This window comes from Nerophis lumbriciformis, linkage group LG02 (assembly GCF_033978685.3).
Source record: "Nerophis lumbriciformis linkage group LG02, RoL_Nlum_v2.1, whole genome shotgun sequence".
Classification (NCBI taxonomy): domain Eukaryota; kingdom Metazoa; phylum Chordata; class Actinopteri; order Syngnathiformes; family Syngnathidae; genus Nerophis; species Nerophis lumbriciformis.
In genome coordinates, this window is record NC_084549.2 from 25965512 (window position 1) to 25988463 (window position 22952).

Here is a 22952-nt window from a genome sequence, read left to right on the forward strand (position 1 = left end):
GAGGCAAGGTCGAGACTCGGTTTGTGATTATGCCATCCGATTCCGCACGCTATCGGCAGAGAGCGGGTGGAACTCCGCTGCTCTTTATGACACTTTTTTGAAAGGACTGGCCGTCCCTATTCAAGATCTACTTGTCCCACTAGACTTACCTGCTGGGTTGGACGAGCTTATTGCGCTCGCCGTCCGTACCGACAACAGACTCACGCAGCTCAGAAGACATCGGAGCGCACGAACCTCCACCACGGGAGGAGCGGCACATTACCAGACGCCACACGGACCGGATTTCTACACCACTCCACCTGGGTCGAGTCGTTCCAGCCCCCTGATGGAAGGTGAGGATCCCATGCAGCTGGGGAGAGCGCGGCTGACACAGGAGGAACGCCAAAGAGGACAGCTAGAAGGAAGGTGTTTCTACTGCGGGGAACCGGGTCACCTCGTCGCCACCTGTCCAATTAAACGACCCATAGGAGTGAGTCTACCAACTACTTCTACTCCTAATAAGCGTACCCTCACCAGGATTCAGGTAAAACATCACACAGTCACAAACATTGGGGCGCTCATTGACTCAGGGGCAGACGAGAGTTTGATGGACTGGTCTTTGGCTGCAAAATTAGGGATCAAAGCTGAACCATTAACTCGACCAATTAGAGCTAAAGCTCTTGATGGGAAGGAACTGTTCGTAATTACTCATGCCACAGAACTCATCCGCATAAATATTAAAGACCATGAAGAAAAGATTCGCTTATATCTATTCAAAGCCGCCTCACACACTTTGATTTTGGGACTACCTTGGCTGTTTCAACACAACCCCCAGATAGACTGGAGGACAGGTGAAATTAAAGCATGGGGAAAGGACTGTATAAATGACTGTTTTTTGGGCGCTACACACAAAAAAAATGTAGCGCAACTCAACCTGTTTTCTGCAAACCCCACCACAGAATCGGAGTACCCGGACTTGAAATCCGTACCCCCATGCTACCACCAGCTACAAGAAGTCTTCAGCAAAACCAAAGCCATGACTCTTCCTCCACACCGTCCATACGACTGCGCCATTGACTTGATCTCAGGATCCAACATACCCAAAGGTCGTCTGTATTCTGATTCCGGTCCAGAGAGGACGGCCATGAAGGAATACCTCACAGCCTCATTAAAAGCGGGGCTGATCCGTCCTTCCTCATCACCAGCGGGTGACGGTTTCTTCTTTGTGGGCAAAAAGGATGGTTCCTTGAGACCGTGCATCGATTACAGTCCACTCAACGACATCACCATAAAGAACCGGTACCCTCTTCCTCTCATGACATCAGTATTTGACCAAATCCAACAAGCTAAGGTATTTACCAAACTTGATCTACGTAATGCCTATCACCTGATTCGTATAAGGGAGGGGGATGAGTGGAAAACTGGATTTAATACTCCCAGTGGACATTATAAATATCTGGTCATGCCATTCGGACTCACCAATGCACCCGCTGTTTTTCAAACTATGATAAATGATGTACTCAGAGACTTCCTTGATCAATTTGTGTATGTATACCTAGATGACATTTTAATTTATTCACCAGACATTGATACCCACCAAGTGCACGTGACTAGGGTCCTTAAAAGACTACTAGAAAATCAACTATATGTCAAAGCTGAAAAGAGTGAATTTCATGTTAATACTATCTCCTTCTTGGGTTTTATAGTAGCTCCGGGAAAGGTCCAGATGGATCCGGCTAAGATTAGCGCAGTTACCGACTGGCCCACTCCTGATAGCCGCAAAAGGGTTCAGCAGTTCCTAGGATTTGCTCATTTCTACAGGAGGTTTATTAGAGGTTTTAGCACTATAGCGGCCCCTCTCCATGCTCTCACTTCCACTCAGGTACAATTCCAATGGACTCCAGAAGCTGAAAAGGCATTCCAGAACCTAAAACAGCATTTCACTTCGGCTCCTATTCTCACCATGCCAGACCCGCAACGCCAATTTGTGGTGGAGGTGGACGCCTCCAACGAAGGAGTCGGAGCCGTCTTATCACAACGATCTGAGAAGGATGGCAAGATGCATCCCTGTGCCTTCTTATCTAAACGTCTGTCCAAGGCAGAGAAGAACTATGATGTCGGCAACCGTGAGTTGTTGGCGGTCAAACTCGCCCTTGAAGAATGGAGACACTGGCTTGAGGGGGCCGATCTTCCGTTCATTGTCTGGACAGACCATAAAAATCTAGAATACATAAAGAAGGCTAAAAGACTCAACTCTCGCCAGGCCAGGGGGGCACTTTTTTTTAACCGTTTCTCTTTCTCTCTCTCTTACAGGCCGGGGTCTCAAAACGTCAAGCCAGACATCCTGTCTCGACGCTTCGACCCCGAGCTTGTTGCCAAGGAACCAGAAACTATCCTTCCACTGTCCCGTGTGGTTGGAGTGGTTACCTGGCAAATAGAAGATGAGGTGAAGCAGGCAAATGGTGGAACCCCGCCACCTAGTGGGTGCCCAGGTAATCGCTTGTTTGTTCCGACTGGGTTGCGCTCACAGGTGATCCATTGGGCTCACACCTCCCCGCTTTCATGCCACCCGGGAGTGCGGAGAACGATGTTCGCCATCTCTCGGCGATTTTGGTGGCCATCCATGGAACCGGCGGTTCGGGAGTATGTGGAGGCATGTTCGGTCTGCGCTCGGAACAAGACATCATCCGGGTCCCGTATGGGTCTGTTACAGCCCCTACCTATTCCCTCCAGACCGTGGTCCGACATCTCCATGGACTTCGTCACGGGGCTCCCGGTCTCTCAAGGTAACACCACTATCCTAACTGTGGTGGACCGTTTCACCAAAATGGTGAGATTCATTGCTTTGCCTAAGTTGCCCTCCGCCAAGGAGAAGGCAGAAATCATGATGGACAATGTTTTCAAGATTCACGGCTTCCCGAAAGACATTGTCTCTGACCGGGGGCCCCAGTTTGTATCACGGTTTTGGAGGGATTTCTGCAGACTCATCGGAGCTAAGGCCAGCCTGACCACAGGCTATCACCCGGAGGCCAACGGCCAGACCGAACGCCTCAACCAGATACTGGAAACCAACCTCCGGTGCCTGGTGTCCCAGAATCCCTCTACATGGAGTAAACACCTGGTCTGGGTTGAGTATGCTCACAATGCACTACCTACATCTGCCACATGGTTCTCTCCGTTTAAAACGGCTTATGGTTTCCAACCTCCAGTCTTTCCAGACAATGAGCCGGAAGTATCGGTCCCCTTGGCACATGCCCTGATCCGACGCTGCCGACGCATCTGGGCAGCAGCTCGTCAGGTCCTGATCCGACAAAGAGACCGGATGAAGAAGACAGCGGATCGTAAAAGGAAACCCGCTCCATGCATATCAGCCAGGGCATAGAGTATGGCTCTCGACCAAAGACATGCGACTCAAAGTACCATCCAAGAAATTTGCACCACGATTCATAGGTCCATACTCCATCACCAAAGTCATCGGACCCTCTGCTGTACGACTCCGTCTGCCCCGATCCCTGCGTGTATACCCAACCTTCCACGTCAGCCGAGTGAAACCCGTCAAAGTAAGCCCGCTGGTTCCAGCCACCACGCCCCCTCCACCATCCGAGATGATTGAGGGCGGTCCTGTTTACAAAGTAAAGAAGTTGTTAGCAGTTCGCAGCAGGGGCCGGGGCAGACAGTACCTGGTAGACTGGGAAGGGTACGGACCAGAGGAGAGACAGTGGGTGCCTTCTCGGCATATCGTGGACTCCACCCTCATTGAGGATTTCAATAGAAGCCATCCCGGAGAATCTGGGCCGTCAGGTGTCGGCCCTAAAGGGAGGGGTACTGTCACACCGCGGTGAGGGAAGTCTTGTCTTGGTTTTTTCTGTCTTGTGATTTACATGTTTTATTTTGAAAAGCAACTCCTCTTGTTTCAGATCACGGGTCCTTCCTCTTGTGTCACCGGTCTGACGTCATTCCTGACCCTTGATTGTTTCCACCTGTTTCCCATTACCCTCATGTTCTTTATAAGCCCAAGCCTCCCCTTGTTCTGTGCCAGATTGTCTCGAGCTTTCGTGCCTGTCTTGCGTTCCATGTCCCTGTTCATGTCCATGCCTTGCCTTGTCTCACGTCTACGTCCTTGCTCCCAGAATATCCCACGCTGTATTTTTGAATGGACTTTTTTTCCTCCCTCAGAGCGACTTTTGTTATCCTACCTTTTTCTACCGCAGTGGTGAGTTATTATTTTTCCTTAAAGATTTTTTCCTCAAAGTTTGTTGAGTGATTTTTTGTTTACATTGATTAGAGTAGTTAAGTTTTATAGTCTTTATTTTCTTCCTCCTGTTTGAAGCGTTTTTTGTTAAAGTTTTTGATAACAGATACGGTGCTAATTATATCGTCCTTATTTTTGTATTCCTCCTTTTTTTTGGAGTGATTTTCGGTTTTTCCCTTTTGGAACATTTTGTCGATAGTATTTTTGTATTTCATAGTAATTGAATTTACTCGGCTCTGGAGGCTTAGAGTATTTCAAAATAAAAGCTTTATTTGGAATCACCTCTCTGCATCTGAGTCCCTTCCTCCGTCCAAGCCTGACACAGGCGGCTGTGGCCTGCGGGCCGGTTCTAATACTACCGTATTTTTCAGACTATAAGTCGCAGTTTTTTTCATAGGGGGTGCGACTTATACTCAGGAGCGACTTATGTGTGAAATTATTAACACATTACCGTAAAATATCAAATTATATTATTTAGCTCATTCACGTAAGAGACTAGACCAGTGGTTCTTAACCTTGTTGGAGGTACCGAACCCCACCAGTTTCATATGTGCATTCACCGCACCTGAACCGTAATCATAAAATTATGTTATTATATTAAAGAAATACTAATAGATATATATTTTACAAACAGAAAGATACAGGAATGTACACATAATCCCATGTTTACATCTCATTGTGCAACATGTGAATGTTTCAGTGGAAACTAAATGCGATATCTGAAAGGGGTACACATTATTTCCAAAGTAGGACCCCCACCCAGACATATAATACTAGTACACAGCTCATGAAAAACAATATGTTATTGTCATTGTAAGTGGGCTTACAATGACAATAATAAAACCTTTAACTTGTTATTTAGTCAGGTTTGGGACAGGTGTGCTGCAGGTGTGACCACATGTGCTCCACCGAATGCTCAAGGAGTTTTTGCGTTTGCTCACACATATGGAAAATTAGAGGGAACATTGTTTGGGGGTATCCATAATACGCTGATAGGGAGAAGTTTTTATTTACACAATGAGTCGGACGTGTCTTGACCTCCGCGGCGGAGGCTCTGCCGAACCCCTGAGGCCGACTCACCGAACCCTTAGGGTTCGATCGAACCGAGGTTAAGAACCACTGGACTAGACGTATAAGATTTCATCGGACTTAGTGATTAGGAGTGACAGATTGTTTGGTAAACGTATAGCATGTTCTATATGTTATAGTTATTTGAATGACTCTTACCATAATATGTTACGTTACCATACCAGGCACGTTCTCAGTTGGTTATTTATGCCTCATATAACGTACACTTATTCAGCCTGTTGTTCACTATTCTTTATTTATTTTAAATTGCCTTTCAAATGTCTATTCTTGTTGTTGGGTTTTATCAAATAAATTTCCCCCAAAAAATGCGACTTATACTCCAGTGCGACTTATATATGTTTTTTTCCTTCTTTATTATGCATTTTCGGCCGGTGCGACTTATACTCCGGAGCGACTTATAGTCCGAAAAATACGGTAACCAAATATCATCCCTGGGGCCATAGATGAAGTGAAGTAAAGTGAATTATATTTATATAGCGCTTTTCTCTAGTGACTCAAAGCGCTTTTACATTTAAACCAGTGTGGGTGGCACTGGGTGCAGGTGGGTAAAGTGTCTTGCCCAAGGACACAACGGCAGTGACAATTCTTGACTTTGACACCCCTGCTCTAGTGTTTTTAGGAATTTACTGCAATTTTTTTTTTTTAAATGACAAGGAATGGCAACTGAGCGTGTGTCATTTTGCATCTGTACTCAGTGACCTAGTGGTTACAGCAGTGGTTCTTAACCTGTGTTCGATCGAACCCTAGGGGTTCGGTGAGTCGGGCTCAGGGGTTCGGCGGAGGTCAAAACACACCCGACTCATCGTGTAAATAAAAACTTCTCCCTATCGCACACTGATTTGCAGGTGTGTAGTTTGTTGTGAGTTTATGCACTGTGTTGGTTTTGTTGTTTGAACAAGGTGATGTTCATGTACGGTTCATTTTGTGCACCGGTAAAAAAACATGGTAACACTTTAGTATAGGGAACATATTCACCATTAATTAGTTGCTTATTAACATGCAAATTAGTAACATATTGGCTCCTAACCAGTCATTATTAAGTACTTCTTAATGCCTTATTCGGCATGACCTTATTATAACACTAACCCTGACCCTAACCCTCTAACCCTAACCCTAACCCGAACCCTAACCCTGACCAAATAACTCTAAACTAAGTCTTTATTACTTAGAATAGGTTCCCCATACTAAATTATTACCAAAAACATATAATAACTTTGTCTTGAATTTGAAAAAAAAGGAGGGTTTGGTAAATGCGCATATGAAACTGGTGGGGTTCGGTACCTCCAACAAGGTTAAGAACCACTGGGTTAGAGTGTCCGCCCTGAGATCGGTAGGTTGTGAGTTCAAACCCCGGCCGAGTCATACCAAAGACTATAAAAATGAGACCCATTACCTCCCTGCTTGGCACTCAGCATCAAGGAGTTGGAATTGGGGGTTAAATCACCAAAAATGATTCCCGGGCGTGGCCACCGCTGCTGCCCACTGCTCCCCTCACCTCCAAGGGGGTGATCAAGGGTGATGGGTCAAATGCAGAGAATAATTTTGCCACACTGTGACTATCATTGGTACTTTAACTTTTAACTTTATCATCTCACACTATTTTCGCTACATTTTCTGCAGGCAGCAATAATATGATATTGCTAAACCGAATGTACATATGATTTAATTTACACAAGTGCTGTCCGATGATTACACATTTGGACAAAACATACGGATGGAAAATAAAGACGAGCGGGTGTAGGAAAGATATGCGGAGTAAATCAAGGCTGACAGACAGGAAGTACAGTAGTCCATTCATTGCAGAAGGTCAGCGTATAGGACATCATAACATCCTCCTGCCTCACACACAACGCAGACACACTATTTGCGCGCATCTCAACACACATACTGCAACATTTTAATTGCAATCACATGCATTTTGTCTTATCTCCAAAACGTTCATTGTAAAGCCTAACGTAAGCATGTCTTTTAATGCACAATACTGAAAAGGCCTCCCTTTAGATTATAATCAGGTTTAGTGCAAGAAGGAATAAAAGAAATGCTTGTCATATGGTGTAAAAGAAAACAAAAAAAAAACAAAAAAAAGAAGAAAAGACATGAAGGCAGGGTATTTCTCTAAACCTAATAATCCCATTATGATCACAATGAACAAGCCTTTCTGCCAAAGCAGGCAGCATTGACGCAAGCATGTGTTGACGTCAGCAGCTGCAGTGGAAGGGGGAGGAGGGAGTAAAAAGAGAGCAAGAGGGCGAGGGGGGGGGGGGGGGGGGGGGTTTGCCTTTAGAAAATACCACCAAATACCAGCGTCAGCGAATGCAGCCCCTCACAATGAAACACTACGTGTGTGCGCAAAGAAGCACGGACTAACGCAATGGAAGCGATGATACGTCGCTATGAAATGTGCAGATATGCTGCAGGCGGCCTACTGTAAATGTAAAGCAGATGTGCTGGAAGGAATATGATCCCCCTGACCCTGGTGGTGCGTTCATGGATACATCAGAATGTGGGATAATCGAGAAAGAAAAAGAGGAGAGAGTGTGTGCGTGTGTGTGCTCAACTGGTGGCACCCACGTGGGATTGATGGCAACTTTCAAATCTTTAAAAAAATATATTTTTTGAAAAATACATCTTATTGTAGTTAATTTTGTGGCGAGTTTGGTCCATTTCGCGAAATAATAACGCCACAACCATATGGGATGTTCACTTCGCTGAACGTCTATTTTATTTTATTTTTTAAATACACACACACACACACACACACACACACACGCCGAGCACCCACTAGCAGGAATATAGATCAGCACCTATTGACTGGCACCCATATTTGACTTTTTTTTTTTATTATTTGGAAGGGGGGGAGAGACAATGTACGTGCCACTTTTTGTGATCACTGCTCGCTTTTTTCTTTTTGACCAATGGGAGCACAGATTGTCATGCGCATAAATCCTTTGTTGTTGTTGTTTTTGTTTTTGTTTTTTTTTTTAGATTTGGGTGGGTTTTTTATCCTTTTTGAAAATCCGTTATCCTTTCAAAGTTTTTATCTTCATCATCATTTTTTTTCCAATCACCTTGATGTGTTTATTGATTAGTCGCGTGGCTGCTGCGTGACCCGGAAGTGGAAGGAAAACGTGTCCCCATGACACAATGCGCGTTGGATCCATTTATGTCACCTTTACGCGTGGATCCGGAGGGTCCGCCGCGACCACCACAAAGCTCCGCGGGGTCCATTATGTGTCCGTGAAAGAGAAAGGTAGCCTCACTCAACTCACCACGTCACCATTTTACGCACGAGTGGGAATCCACACCTTCTTTTTAAAGACACTTCCCATTGTGGACCGCGTGTGCGTCACGCACATACACGCCTGGTTATCTATGTCATCGGAAGTCGCGCAGTGGGCTCGGCGATCACGCGTAAAAAAAAATTCATAAAAAAAAAGCAACAATGCAACGTTTCCAGGTCGCATCGATCGCTTCAAAGCGCGCCTGTGACGAAAATCCACTTTTTCGTGGCACGCATGACGTGGAGCAACAAGTTTGCAACGTCGTGCGTAAATTCCCATCCGATCAAAATCCCCGCGCGTAATCCGCCGCGCATTTGAGCGCTTCATATTTGTCATTCGTGGAGAGCAACACCGCCGGGGAGGCACTCTGGATTATTACGCACACTTTTGCTAGGACACGCACGTACACGCACCCAGGAGGGGATGTGAATGAGTCTCTTGTCACCTCTGCTGTCACCCCACGCAGACTGCTCCAGGGGTCCCCACATTGTCAACCTGTGCTGGATTCTGCGACAAATGTCGAAGAAACGGAAAAGTCTGGACAAGTTGAGTTCGGGGGAGCCTTGCCGTGACCAAGGTAGGACACATGCTCACTGTTAACTCGCGTGGCACCCACTCGTGCTGCACAACAAGGCAATGGAAGCATCCCCCTTGCAACAGTCCTTTAAAAAAAAATCATTTCTTAGCAGTCAAGCTACATTAGAGGCGTCCTTCACTTTAGTGTATTTGTGTGCATCCCACCTGCTTGATGCACTGTTCAATGACTCAAAGTTGTTCATTTTCATTGAAAAGGCAAGTTTTTATAAAGAGCACAATTTCCGTAAGCAAGGAAATGCAATGTGTTTACAAAAAATGACAAGAAGACACAATAAAAAACAAAAATATTCATAATTCAACTTAAAATCTGAAAAAAATATAATTAAAATTACAATCAATCAAATAGTGTAGATAAATTACTTCAGTTGTCATTTGCACAAAAAAACTAGAACAGTTTTTATATAGAGTACAATCCATACGCAAGAATATGCAATGTGTTTACAAAAAATGACTTGAAGACAAAAATAAAAACATAAAAATAGTCATAATTCAACTTAAAATCTGAAAAAAAAAACATAATGCAAATTAAAATGAATCAAATAGTGTAGTTAAAATACTTTCAGTTGTCATTTGTAAAAAATACTTGAAAAGTTTTTATATAGGGCACAATCCGTACGCAAGGAAATGCAATGTGTTTACAAAAAATGACAACAAGACAAAAATAAAAACATAAAAATAGTCATAATTCAATTTAAAATCAGAAAAAAACATAATTCAAATTAACATCAATCAAATAGTGTAGATAAATTACTTCAGTTGTCATTTGCACAAAAAAACTAGAACAGTTTTTATATAGAGCACAATCCGTACGCAAGGAAATGCAATGTGTTTACAAAAAATGACAAGAAGTCAAAAATAAAAACAAAAACAGTCATAATTCAACTTAAAATGAGAAGAAATCAAAATTCAAATTAAAAACAATCAAATAGTGTAGTTAAAATACTTTCAGTTGTCATTTGCAAAAAAAACTTGAAAAGTTTTTATATAGAACACAATCCGTACGCAAGGAAATGCAACGTGTTTACAAAAAATGACAAAAGACAAAAATAAAAACAAGAAAATAGTCATAATTCAACTTAAAATCAGGAAAAAATAACATAATTCAAATTCAAATCAATCAAATAGTGTAGATAAATTACTTCATTTGTCATTTGCACAAAAAAACTAGAACAGTTTTTATATAGAGCACAATTCGTACGCAAGAATATGCAATGTGTTTACAAAAAATTACAAGACAAAAATAAAAACATACAAATATTCATAATTCAACTTAAAATCAGAAAAAAAACATAATTCAAATTAAAATCAATCAAATAGTGTAGACAAAATACTTTCAGTTGTCATTTGCAAAAAAACTTGAAAAGTTTTTATATAGAGCACAATCCGTACGCAAGGAAATGCAATGTGTTTACAAAAAATGACAAGAAGACAAAAATAAAAACATAAAAATAGTCATAATTCAACTTAAAATCAGGAAAAAAAAAACATAATTCAAATTCAAATCAATCAAATAGTGTAGATAAATTACTTCATTTGTCATTTGCACAAAAAAACTAGAACAGTTTTTATATAGAGCACAATCCGTACGCAAGAATATGCAATGTGTTTACAAAAAATGACAAGAAGTCACAAACAAAAACATAAAAATAGTCATAATTCAACTTAAAATCAGAAAAAAACATAATTCAAATTAAAATCAATGAAATAGAGTAGTTAAAATACTCTCAGTTGTCATTTGTAACATATACTTGAAAAGTTTTTATATAGAGCACAATCCGTACGCAAGGAAATGCAATGTGTTTACAAAAAAATGACAAGAAGACAAAATAAAAACATAAAAATAGTCATAATTCAATTTAAAATCAGAAAAAAACATAATTCAAATCAACATCAATCAAATAGTGTAAATAAATTACTTCAGTTGTCATTTGCACAAAAAAACTAGAACCGTTTTTATATAGAGCACAATCCGTACGCAAGAATATGCAATGTGTTTACAAAAAATTACAAGACAAAAATAAAAACATAAAAATAGTCATAAAGTGAGAAAAAAATCTAAATTAAAATTAAAATCAATCAAATAGTGTACCGTAGTTAAAATACTTTCAGTTGTCATTTGCAAAAAAAACTAGAAAAGTTTTTATAAAGAGCACAATCCGTTTGCAAGGAAATGCATGTGTTTACAAAAAATGACAAGAAGACAAAAATGTAAACATAAAAATAGTCATAATTCAACTTAAAATCAGAAAAAAACATAATTAAAATTAAAATCAATCAAATAGTGTAGTTAAAATACTCTCAGTTGTCATTTGTAAAACATACTTGAAAAGTTTTTATATAGAGCACAATCCGTACGCAAGGAAATGCAATGTGTTTACAAAAAAATGACAAGAAGACAAAAATAAAAACATAAAAATGGTCATAATTCAACTTAAAATCTGAAAAAAAAACATAATTCAAATTAAAATCAATCACATAGTGTAGATACATTACTTCAGATGTCATTTGCAAAAACAAATTGAAAAGTTTTTATATAGAGCACAATCCGTACGCAAGGAAATTGTTTAATTGTTGTTTAATTGTTTATTTGGGATCCCCATGAGCCGACATATTAGCGGCAGGCTAGTCTTCCTGGGGTCCTCATTAAAATACAAGTCACAATAACATACTCAAGATACAATCATAATACAATAACAATACATACATTATCATAATGCAATACCTGTATAGATACACAACAATAAAATACACAGTTAGAACCAAGCAAAGGCAAAAACACTGAATGAAAACAGCATCTCAACGAAGATAAATCTTTAGAAGTCTTTTAAATCCTACCTTACTAGGGGTATTTCTTATATGCAAAGGAAGAGTATTCCACAAAGTAAAAGCCCTTTACAGTACAGTGACTTTCATGGCGTTGGTTCTTGGGCGTGGCAATGCGAGTAGTCCTTGAGATTAGGTTTTGGTGCCGTACCTATGAATGTCAGAACTATAACCAATGTGACTAGCAATATCTATAGGACAATGGGTAAAAATAAAATTTCTTATGGATAACAATACGTTTTTTGAAAACCTGTTGATAACTTTCGCCCATTTAAGGCTCTCTCGCATTGTGTTTACAAAAAATGACAAGAAGCCAAAAATAAAAACATAAAAATAGTCATAATTCAACTTAAAATCAGATAAAAAAAAACATAGTTCAAATTAAAGTCAATCAAATAGTGTAGATAAAATACTTCCAGTTGTCATTTGCAAAAAAAAACTTGAACATTTTTTAATATAGAGCACAATCCGTACGCAAGGAAATGCAATGTGTTTACAAAAAAATGAGAAGAAGACAAAAATAAAACCATAGAAATAGTCATAATTCAACTTAAAATCTGAAAAGAAACATAATTCAAATTAAAGTTAATCAAATAGTGTAGATAAAATACTTTCAGTTGTCATTTGCAAAAAAAACTTGAAACGTTTTTATATAGATCACAATCACTGAAGTGACCAAAAATCACTTCATATTCTCTACTGCTCACTGGTGTTACCATATCTGAGTTATTGTGTAGAAATATGGGGAAACAACTCCAAATGTGCGCTTCATTCACTAACTGTGTTACAAAAAAGATCAATTAGAATAATACATAATGTTGGATATAGAGATCATACAAACCCTTTATTTATTAAATCACAATTATTGAAATTCAACGATTTGGTGCATTTGCCAACAGCGAAAATGATGTACAAAGCAAACTATAACCTGCTACCCAAGAATGTAAAACAATTCTTCTCAACAAAAGAGGAGAAATATAGCCTTAGAGGAAAATATAATTTAAAACATTTGTATGCTTGTACAACACTGAAAACCTTTAGCATATCTGTAAGTGGAATTAAATTATGGAATGGATTAACCAAAGAAATCAAACAAAGCACCAATATGATTCAGTTTAAGAGACTGTTCAAACTACAAGTGTTCACAAAGTACACAGAACAAGAATTATGATGAACATCTTGAACCCTTTTTTTTTATTGAGACAAAGATTATTTATGTATTTAATATGTGTTTGCTTACTGTGGTATACTATTTATTTATTATTTATCTGTTCACTGTTCTGTTACAGAGAACAAGGAAATTGGATAAAATTGCTATGGTATGAAAAGGGGTAGGATTAAATAAGCTCTGCTTCTTCCTACTCCTTTTCGGACGTGCTGTCATGAAACAACTGGAATTGTGTGATACATTACATTGTATCGTATGCATGTTTGAAATAAACTGAAACTGAACTGAACTTAAACTGAACAATCCGTGCGCAAGGAAATGCAATGTGTTCACAAAAATGACAAGAAGACAAAAATAAAAACATAAAAATAGTCATAATTCAACTTAAAATCAGAAAAAAACATAATTCAAATTAAAATCAATCAAATAGTGGAGATAAAATACTTTCAGTTGTCATTTGCACAATTAAATAAAATGTTTTTTTAGCCTGGGTGTGAACATTTTCAACATTGAAGCCTGTCTCACATCTTCTGGAAGACTATTCCAGATTTTAGGAGCATAAAACAGAAACGCAGCGTCTGGTTCTAACATGTCAGTGATGCACTTGGGCACAAGCCTATGAAAGGACTTGTGCAAAAGAAGAGCTGTTTTGAAATCTATTCTATGAGCAACAGGAAGCCAGTGCAGTGACATAGGCACTGGACTAATGTGGTCATATTTCCTGGTTCTAGTCAGGGCTCGATCAGCAGCATTCTGGATATGCTGCAGCTGCTTTACAGCTCGTTTACAGAGCCCAGCGAGAAGTCCATTGCAGTAGTCTAACTTGCTGGAGACAAAGGCATGGATTCGTCTTTCTAAGTCGGATTTAGACATTTAGACTTAAATGACTTGTTATGATCCGTCCATCCAGTTGTCTTCATCAGGATCACAGATGGTGAGCTGGAGCCTATTACCATTAGATTATATTTGGATCAGTCTTCACTTATTTTGAAAAAAAAAAATCATTTTAATTTACAGCATATATTAATTTTCCACAGTAACTTTTACAGTAATTTACTGTGAAATATCTTTACAGCAATTTGCTGTAACTGCAGAGCTGTGATTTTTTGGTTAATTACAACTATATGCTGTAACTTCACAATTGACATTTTATTGTTAATTACTCTCTCGGTTTAACAGCATACTGCCACTTACTGTACAAAAACATAGTCTACGGAACACCTTAAGAGACTGTGAGAATTCACTGTAGTTTATTGTGATATTATAGAGGACTACAATTACAGTAGTTCCCTATAAAATAACAGTTAATTGCTGTAAAATATAAAAATATCGTAATTCTTACAATCATTTGTCGTAATGTTACAGTAAATTTCGATTACAGTATACAGTATTTCAATAACAGTTAATTGCTGTAAAATATATAGATATCTTGATTTAGTGCAGACATTTCTTGGAATGTTACACTGCAAAAAGTCAGTGTTCAAAAACAAGAAAAAAAACCAAACAAAAATGAGGGGTATTTTATTTGAACTAAGCAAAATTACCTGCCAATAGAACAAGAAAATCCGGCTTTTCAAGACTTTCCAAAACAATTAAAATAGCTAACCTCAATGAAGCCAAAAATAGCTTAAAATAAGTATATTCTCACTAATAACAAGTGCACTTTTCTTGGTAGAAAAAAAGAGACCTTTTTGCTCAATATGTTGAAAAATATTCTTAAATGAAGTAAATGCGAGTGCCATTATCTTGACATAATGATATTACATTTCTTGAAACCAGCTAACTTATACTAAAAACTAATTTATTGTTCTTAATGGAAAGGCAACAAGGCAACCGCTTGTTACTCTCGGGGTCTCCTAGCCGCTCAGGCAAATCATATTGTCTAAAAATGCATTTTTCCATCGACAACATGACATCATCGCGCCAAGTGCGTGCTCTTTCAGTCAATTAGTGCGCATATATACAGCCCGGCCCCTGGACACATTTTTTTAATTGTAATTTTGAAGAATTTATCTGAATGTGCATGAACTATTTCTGTTCAAAATTGTTAGAAATGTCAAATGTTAAATGTTTCAATATTAACTGTCAGTTTACTGTACTGTACCAACTGTACTACTACTATATGAGTACATATTTTCTATTGTTTCATTGAAAATAAAACAGCAAAGTCCATTTGGCTGTCATCTGTTTTAATTATGAGACACAATTGTGTCAAAGTCATGATTTTTTTTTCATGCTTGAAGTAAGAAATGATTACTTTAAAAAAGCAGTTTTTTACTTGTGAGTGTTGATGACACAGCTTTGCAACAGTTGATGTTCTAGTTTCAAGCATGTTTTACTCAATATAGGTCATCAAATCTCAGCAACAAGCTGTAATATCTTACTGAGATCATTTAGGACCAAAACACTTAAAACAAGTAAAACACTCTAACATAAAATCTGCTTAGTGAGAAGAATTATCTTATCAGACAGAAAATAAGCAAATATCACCCTTATTTGAGATATTTCATCTTACTTGGATTTCAGTTTTTGCAGTGTACAGTACATTTTAATATCAGTGTTTTAAAATATAAAAGCTGTAAAATCCTGGTAATTTTTTTACAATGCATGTGTGCACTCCACCCTCTTGATGTACTGTAAAATCAAATTAAAATGACCAATAAATGTCTGTAGCAGCGCATATATTCAAACACCAGTAAAAATGGCATCTTGAAGATGAATGATAAAAAAAAAAAAATCAAAACAATAACTATGAATGACCTCACGATTCATTAAACGCCCAGATTTTGTGTTCAAGTAATGTTTAGTTGTAGATTTTGTATATTTTACCTGAAAAGTCTGTAAAAAAGTAATCTTAAATTCCGCCCATCTGTTTTGCCCCGCCCAAAAGACAACATCGCAGCCCCATACACACACACTTAATATGTTTATATGCCATAAAAAATTATTGCATTGATTTGGTTGAAACCAGTTTTATAAAACACGTGTAAAAACCTTAATTTTGTTTTTGACTTTTTAGAAATGGAATCAACATATCTAGAACATACTTTTAGAAAGCGCCCCAATGAATAATTTGGTTTTGTTTACCGAGGAAAATTACTTTTTTATTGCAAAAAAAACAATGTCAAGAAATTCAATATAAAGTCACCATAATACAAATTTGAATAATCCACTAATATATGATTATAAATCTGTCAAGTTTTCGTTTACATCAGCGTGTTAAGTAAATCTTAGCTGATACATATAGGATTATCGTCAGTGAATAATATGAATCATAATAAACATTATTATTACTCTATTGAGTCAACAGTGGTAAGACATGAACCTTGAACCGATATGTTGTGGCACCCTACACACATGCCATAGCAAGTTCTGACCGAGTGATTCTGAGGGGCTCCGGCCTACTCAACAACCTAAGGCAGTGGTTCTCAACCTTTTTCTAGTGATGTACCCCCTGTGAACATTTTTTTAATTCAAGTACCCCGAATCAGAGCAAAGCATTTTTGGTTGAAAAAAAGAGATAAAGAAGTAAAATACAGCACTATGTCATCAGTTTCTGATTTATTAAATTGTACAACAGTGCAAAACATTGCTCATTTGTAGTGGTCTTTCTTGAACTATTTGGAAAAAAAGATATAAAAATAACTAAAAACTTGTTGAAAAATAAACAAGTGATTCAATTATAAATAAAGATTTCTACACATAGATGTAATCATCAACTTAAAGTGCACTCTTTGGGGATTGTAATAGAGATCCATCTGTATTCATGAACTTAATTCTAAAAATTTCTTTACAAAAAAATTAATCTTTAACATCAATATTTATGGAACATGTCCACAAGAAATCGAGCTGTCAACACTGAATATTGCATTGTTGCATTTCTTTCACAGTTCTTTTTGACAGACATTTTAGTGAGAAACCTGAGCTTATGCTTCACTGAGTTTATGAACTTACATTCATATTTTGTTGAGGTATTATTCAATAAATATATTTATAAAGGATTTTTGAATTGTTACTATTTTTAGAATATTTAAAAAAAAATCTCACGTACCCCTTGGCATACCTTCAAGTACCCCCAGGGGTATGCGTACCCCCATTTGAGAACCACTGACCTAAGGTGTAACAATCTCTGTTGATTAATATGTGCCAAGATCGGCGGGCTCTGGTCCGATGAATCCCCAGGGCTTTGAATTTCTGGTCCTCGAACAATCGTTATTTCTTTGGAATCAAAGTATGTATATATACATATATATATATATATATATATATATATATATATATATATATATATATATATATATATATATATATATATATATGTATATATACATACTGTATATATATATATATATATATATATATATATATATATATATATATATATATATATATATATATATAAATATACGTTAGGTCAGGAAAAAACACAGTCTATTTCATCCCTACAAGCCTGTTTCGCAGGTTTCCCTGCTCTTCAATCCACTGAAGAGCAGGGAAACCTGCGAAAAAGGCTTGTAGGGCCTCTGTGTTTTTTCCTGACCTAACGTATATTTTGCTCTACCCCGGTATTGAGCACTGTATAACGGATAAACCACACAAAATCTCGACTATATATGTACATACATACATACATACATATATATATATATATACATACATATATATATATATATATATATATATATATATATATATATATATATATATATATATATATATCTTCATATGTCACATATATATAGTCTATTAATTGTGCACTATTGACTAGTGATGCACTGATAATTCGGCCGCCGCAAAAATACGTAGCTCACCGAAACCGGATTTTGTGATGACATATCCACTTCCACTATGAATGACGTAGCTCGACCAAAGATGACATAAACGTTGCAATCAGGTTGTATATTCAGGTCGCATTTCCGTTTAGACTGCAGTCACATTTAAAAAGATCCGATTCCAATCGGAATTGGGATGACCTCCTGATGTGGCCTGAATCTGATGTGAAAAGATCAGATTTGAAGACTGGCAAAAAATATCCAATCTGTGTCACTTGCAAGCAAAAAAAAGAATTGTTGTGCAGTGTGAAGGGGTCTATGACGCTACCACCACCATGCTTGACTGTACAGTATCTGGTATGCCAGCTATTGCTTGTATTCCGTCACGTGATTTTTCTTCCCGGAAGTGAAAAAACGCGGTGGTCAACCAAGCCAAGATGGCTGTTGTGCCGCCACCTGCGTGCACACGAAGTGAGTACTCAAGGGTCCCAGATCTTCCTGCAAAAATCAGATACAAGCAAAAAAAAATCAAACTATGCAATGGAATAGATCCCTGTACTTAAAACAAGATTTGTCGAGTGATACCAAGGATTATGAAACTATCGTGTTCATTCTTCATGACAAAACAGATGGAAACTTCGAAAAGCATGGAGGTCTACAACTTCTTTATGTGTGGCCGAGTAAAGGAAATAAGTATCAAGACTGTCCCGGATAAATCATGCATCGTTTTTGCTTGGGTAAGGTTGCATTTCATGATTTAACTTTGCATCTACAGCCATGTTTGTTGCCTTATGTGTGACTTTCCCCGTCTCTATCAAAGCATAACTATAGATGTCAACATTGTGCTTTTGCTGAAAGCTTCATTTATGATTGGTGCCTTTGGTAAAAGCTTAAAGGCCTACTGAAATGCGGTTTTCTTATTTAAATGGGGATAGCAGGGCCATTCTATGTGTCATACTTGATCATTTCGCGATATTGCCATATTTTTGCTGAAAGGATTTAGTAGAGAACATCGACGATAAAGTTCGCAACTTTTGGTCGCTGATAAAAAAGCCTTGCCTGTACCGGAAGTAGCAGACGAGTAGCGTGACGTCACAGGTTGTGGAGCTCCTCACATCTGCACATTGTTTACAATCATGGCCACCAGCAGCGAGAGCGATTCGGGCCGAGAAAGCGACGATTTCCCCATTAATTTGAGCGAGGATGAAAGATTCGTGGATGAGGAAAGTGAGAGTGAAGGACTAGAGGGCAGTGGGAGCGATTCAGATAGGGAAGATGCTGTGAGAGGCGGGTGGGACCTGATATTCAGCTGGGAATGACTAAAACAGTAAATAAACACAAGACATATATATACTCTATTAGCCACAACACAACCAGGCTTATATTTAATATGCCACAAATTAATCCCGCATATCAAACACCCACCCCCCCGTCCATATAACCCGCCAATACAACTCAAACACCTGCACAACACACTCGATCCCACAGCCCAAAGTACTGTTCACCTCCCCAAAGTTCATACAGCACATATATTTCCCCAAAGTCTCCAAAGTTACGTACGTGACATGCACATAGCGGCACGCACGTACGGGCAAGCGATCAAATGTTTGGAAGCCGCAGCTGCATGCGTACTCACGGTACCGTGTCTGCGCATCCAACTCAAAGTCCTTCTGGTAAGAGTCTCTGTTGTCCCAGTTCTCCACAGGCCAATGGTAAAGCTTGACTGTCATCTTTCGGGAATGTAAACAATGAAACACCGGCTGTGTTATCCGGCACAACAGTCAGGGGGTGCATTCTACGGCGGGGGTGCGTTATCCGGCACAACACCTGCCGCAATACACCGCTTCCCACCTACAGCTTTCTTCTTTGCTGTCTCCATTGTTCATTGAACAATTTGCAAAAGATTCACCAACACAGATGTCCAGAATACTGTGGAATTTTGCGATGAAAGAAGACGACTTAATAGCTGGCCACCAAGCTGTCCCAAAATGTCCTCTACAATCCGTGACGTCACGCGCAGGCGTCATCATACCGAGACGTTTTCAGCAGGATATTTCGCGCGAAATTTAAAATTGCACTTTAGTAAGCTAACCCGGCCGTATTGGCATGTGTTGCAATGTTAAGATTTCATCATTGATATATAAACTATCAGACTGCGTGGTCGGTAGTAGTGGGTTTCAGTAGGCCTTTAACTCTCCTGCAAATAATATTAAGATAATACTTAAATGGGGACTACATAATGTTAAAAGTATATCAAACAAACCTTTAACAAAGTGATCAGTGCAAACTGGTGCATTCTTCGACTCCGCTCCCTTGGACTCTGGTGCGTGACACTTTTCTCAACTTCTTTTAAGTTAAACTACCACTGATAGTCACACACACACTAGGTGTGGTGAATTAACCTCTGCATTTGACCCATCCCCTTGTTCTACCCCCTGGGAAGTGAGGGGAGCAGTGAGCAGCAGCGGTGGCCGTGCTCCGGAATCATTTTGGTGATTTAACCCCCTTTTGTAAAATCCTGTACTCTTCCGCCCTTCTTGATTACCGTATTTTTCGGAGTATAAGTCGCACCGGAGTATAAGTCGCACCTGCCGAAAATGCATAATAAAAAAGGAAAAAAACATATATAAGTCGCACTGGAGCCCGGCCAAACTATGAAAAAAACTGCGACTTATAGTCCGAAAAATACGGTACCTCAAGGATCTCTGATAAAACGTTTATCCTTTTCGCGATTTGAACGCTTCGTACAGCCGAAAATAATGAAATCATAGGGCATTTTTCTTCGGGAAGGGCTAAATGGCGCCTAGTACCCATTGAAAACAGACACTGGCTTGTGACGCGTCATGCAAATCCAAGCAATTTAGACAGTAATGTGTTGGCGACTTGTCCAGGTTGCACCCTGCCTTCCGCCCGAGTGCAGCTGGGATAGGCTCCAGCACCCTTCTGTTGAGTCATTTTCGGTGGACAGTAAATCTAAACTGCTGCACATGCCGACAATGAAGTTGATTCGAGTTTCATTTATATCCGATTCTCCCTTGAGAAAATATATTGTAGTAAAATCGGTTGCTAAAATCGGACACGCGTACTTCCTTTTGAGCAATACGCTACTGGAAATGTGGTGTATCATATAGTCAATAAATTACGCATATAAGCTAATGATACATAGTACAAAAAATTATGTTTTATGCCATAAAATGTGTACAGATACTACACATAGGTTTTACTTCAGGCAGTTCCATGCTTCACAATAACATCCATTCTCAGTGTTTGTACCCTGGAGGCGTGTCATTTCCTCACAGTACAAGCGCAAGGAACGGAATGGGGCACAGAGGGTTGGTGACAAGCCGTGTCCCCATCAAAACATGCAACTGGAGGATGTTGATGGAATATTATTAGAAAATAATACTCCATTTGGTACGTATGCATGATTTCCAACTCAGTCGTAAAACAAAAGATAACGGGAATGCTATTTTGCAAGCGATAATATGCCAAAAATGACACGGTTGTACGACATGGAAGTTTGTGAGGTTGCACTGAGCAAGAACTCAAGTGAGAGACTGTAATTTATTTGTACTTTTCACTGTTGCAAACTTGTGGGCTCCATTTGCATTGGGGCCCAGATCCCATATATGACGCTAGAGTCAAATTTTTGAGTCTAGCACAGGGGTCTCCAACCCGATGTAAGGTCTTGTAAACGATACTCATCCGTAATTATATTTGAATGGATACCAGGACCAAATTAATACTTTAAAAACAGGGCCAATGCTTAAATGTTGCCCAAACCGGTACTCTTAAAACATGCATATTTTTGTAATACAAACAAACAAACCCAGTGCCTTTTTATTTTCATAGAATTTTGTGACATTCAAATTGAACAGACTAGACTAGTAATTTATATACTTCAATTATAAAAATTAAAGGATGAAGTAATGCATTTAAAAATAAATCAAATCTGCAACAAATTGTCATAATTATTAATTAATTATTGCAACAATACACATTCTAGAGATCATGCAAAAAATAAATGACTTACCTGGATTGTAATGTTTGATGCTCAAAATTCCGGTTGTTCCTGAATGCAATCTCACTCGCCGTAACCGTCATTGGTGCACAATGAGGAAGTTAGGGCTGTGAGTCTTTGGGTGTCCCACGATTCGATTCAATATCGATTCTTGGGGTCACGATTCGATTCAAAATGGATTTTTTTTAAATTCAACATGATTCTCGATTCAAAAACAATTTTTTTCCCGATTCAAAACTATTCTCTATTCATTCAATACATAGGATTTCAGCAGGATCTACCCCAGTCTGCTGACATGCAAGCAGAGTAGTAGATTTTTGTAAAAAGCTTTTATAATTGTAAAGGACAATGTTTTATCAACTGATTGCAATAATGTAAATTTGTTTTAACTATTAAATGAACCAAAAATATGACTTATTTTATCTTTGTGAAAATATTGGACACAGTGTGTTGTCAAGCTTATGAGATGTGATGCAAGTGTAAGCCACTGTGACACTATTGTTCTTTTTTTAATTTTTATAAATGTCTAATGATAATGTCAATGAGGGATTTTTAATCACTGCTATTTGAAATTGTAACTAATATTGATACTGTTGTTGATAATATACATATTTGTTTCACTACTTTTGGTTTGTTCTGTGTCGTGTTTGTGTGCCCTCTCAATTGCTCTGTTTATTGCAGGTCTGAGTGTTGCTGGGTCGGGTTTGGTTTTGGAATTGGATTGCATTATTATGGTATTGCTGTGTATTGTTTTGTTGGATTTATTAATAAAAATAAAAATTAAAAATTAAATTAAAAATTAAAAATATATATATATAAAATAAAAATCGATTTAAAAAAAATGAGAATCGATTCTGAATCGCACAACGTGAGAATCGCGATTCGAATTTGAATCGATTTTTTCCCCACACCCCTAGTACTTATCCCTACGTTCGTGTACCACTCCTTACAGCGGCGTTTTAAAAAGTCA

The 22952-nt window shown here is 38.5% G+C and overlaps 1 protein-coding gene across 2 annotated transcripts in view; it reads left to right on the top strand.

The window, feature by feature from the left end:
- Positions 1–8181: 8181 nt before the first annotated feature.
- pde10a (phosphodiesterase 10A) overlaps positions 8182–22952 on the top strand; it is a 191441-nt gene continuing 176670 nt past the window's right edge. For both annotated transcript variants that reach the window (XM_061959655.1, XM_061959663.1), the window contains exons 1-2: positions 8182–8570; positions 9068–9178. In XM_061959655.1, the coding sequence (XP_061815639.1) occupies positions 8465–8570; positions 9068–9178 (217 nt within the window). In that variant the 5' untranslated portion in view covers positions 8182–8464. The remainder of the gene's footprint in view (positions 8571–9067; positions 9179–22952) is intronic.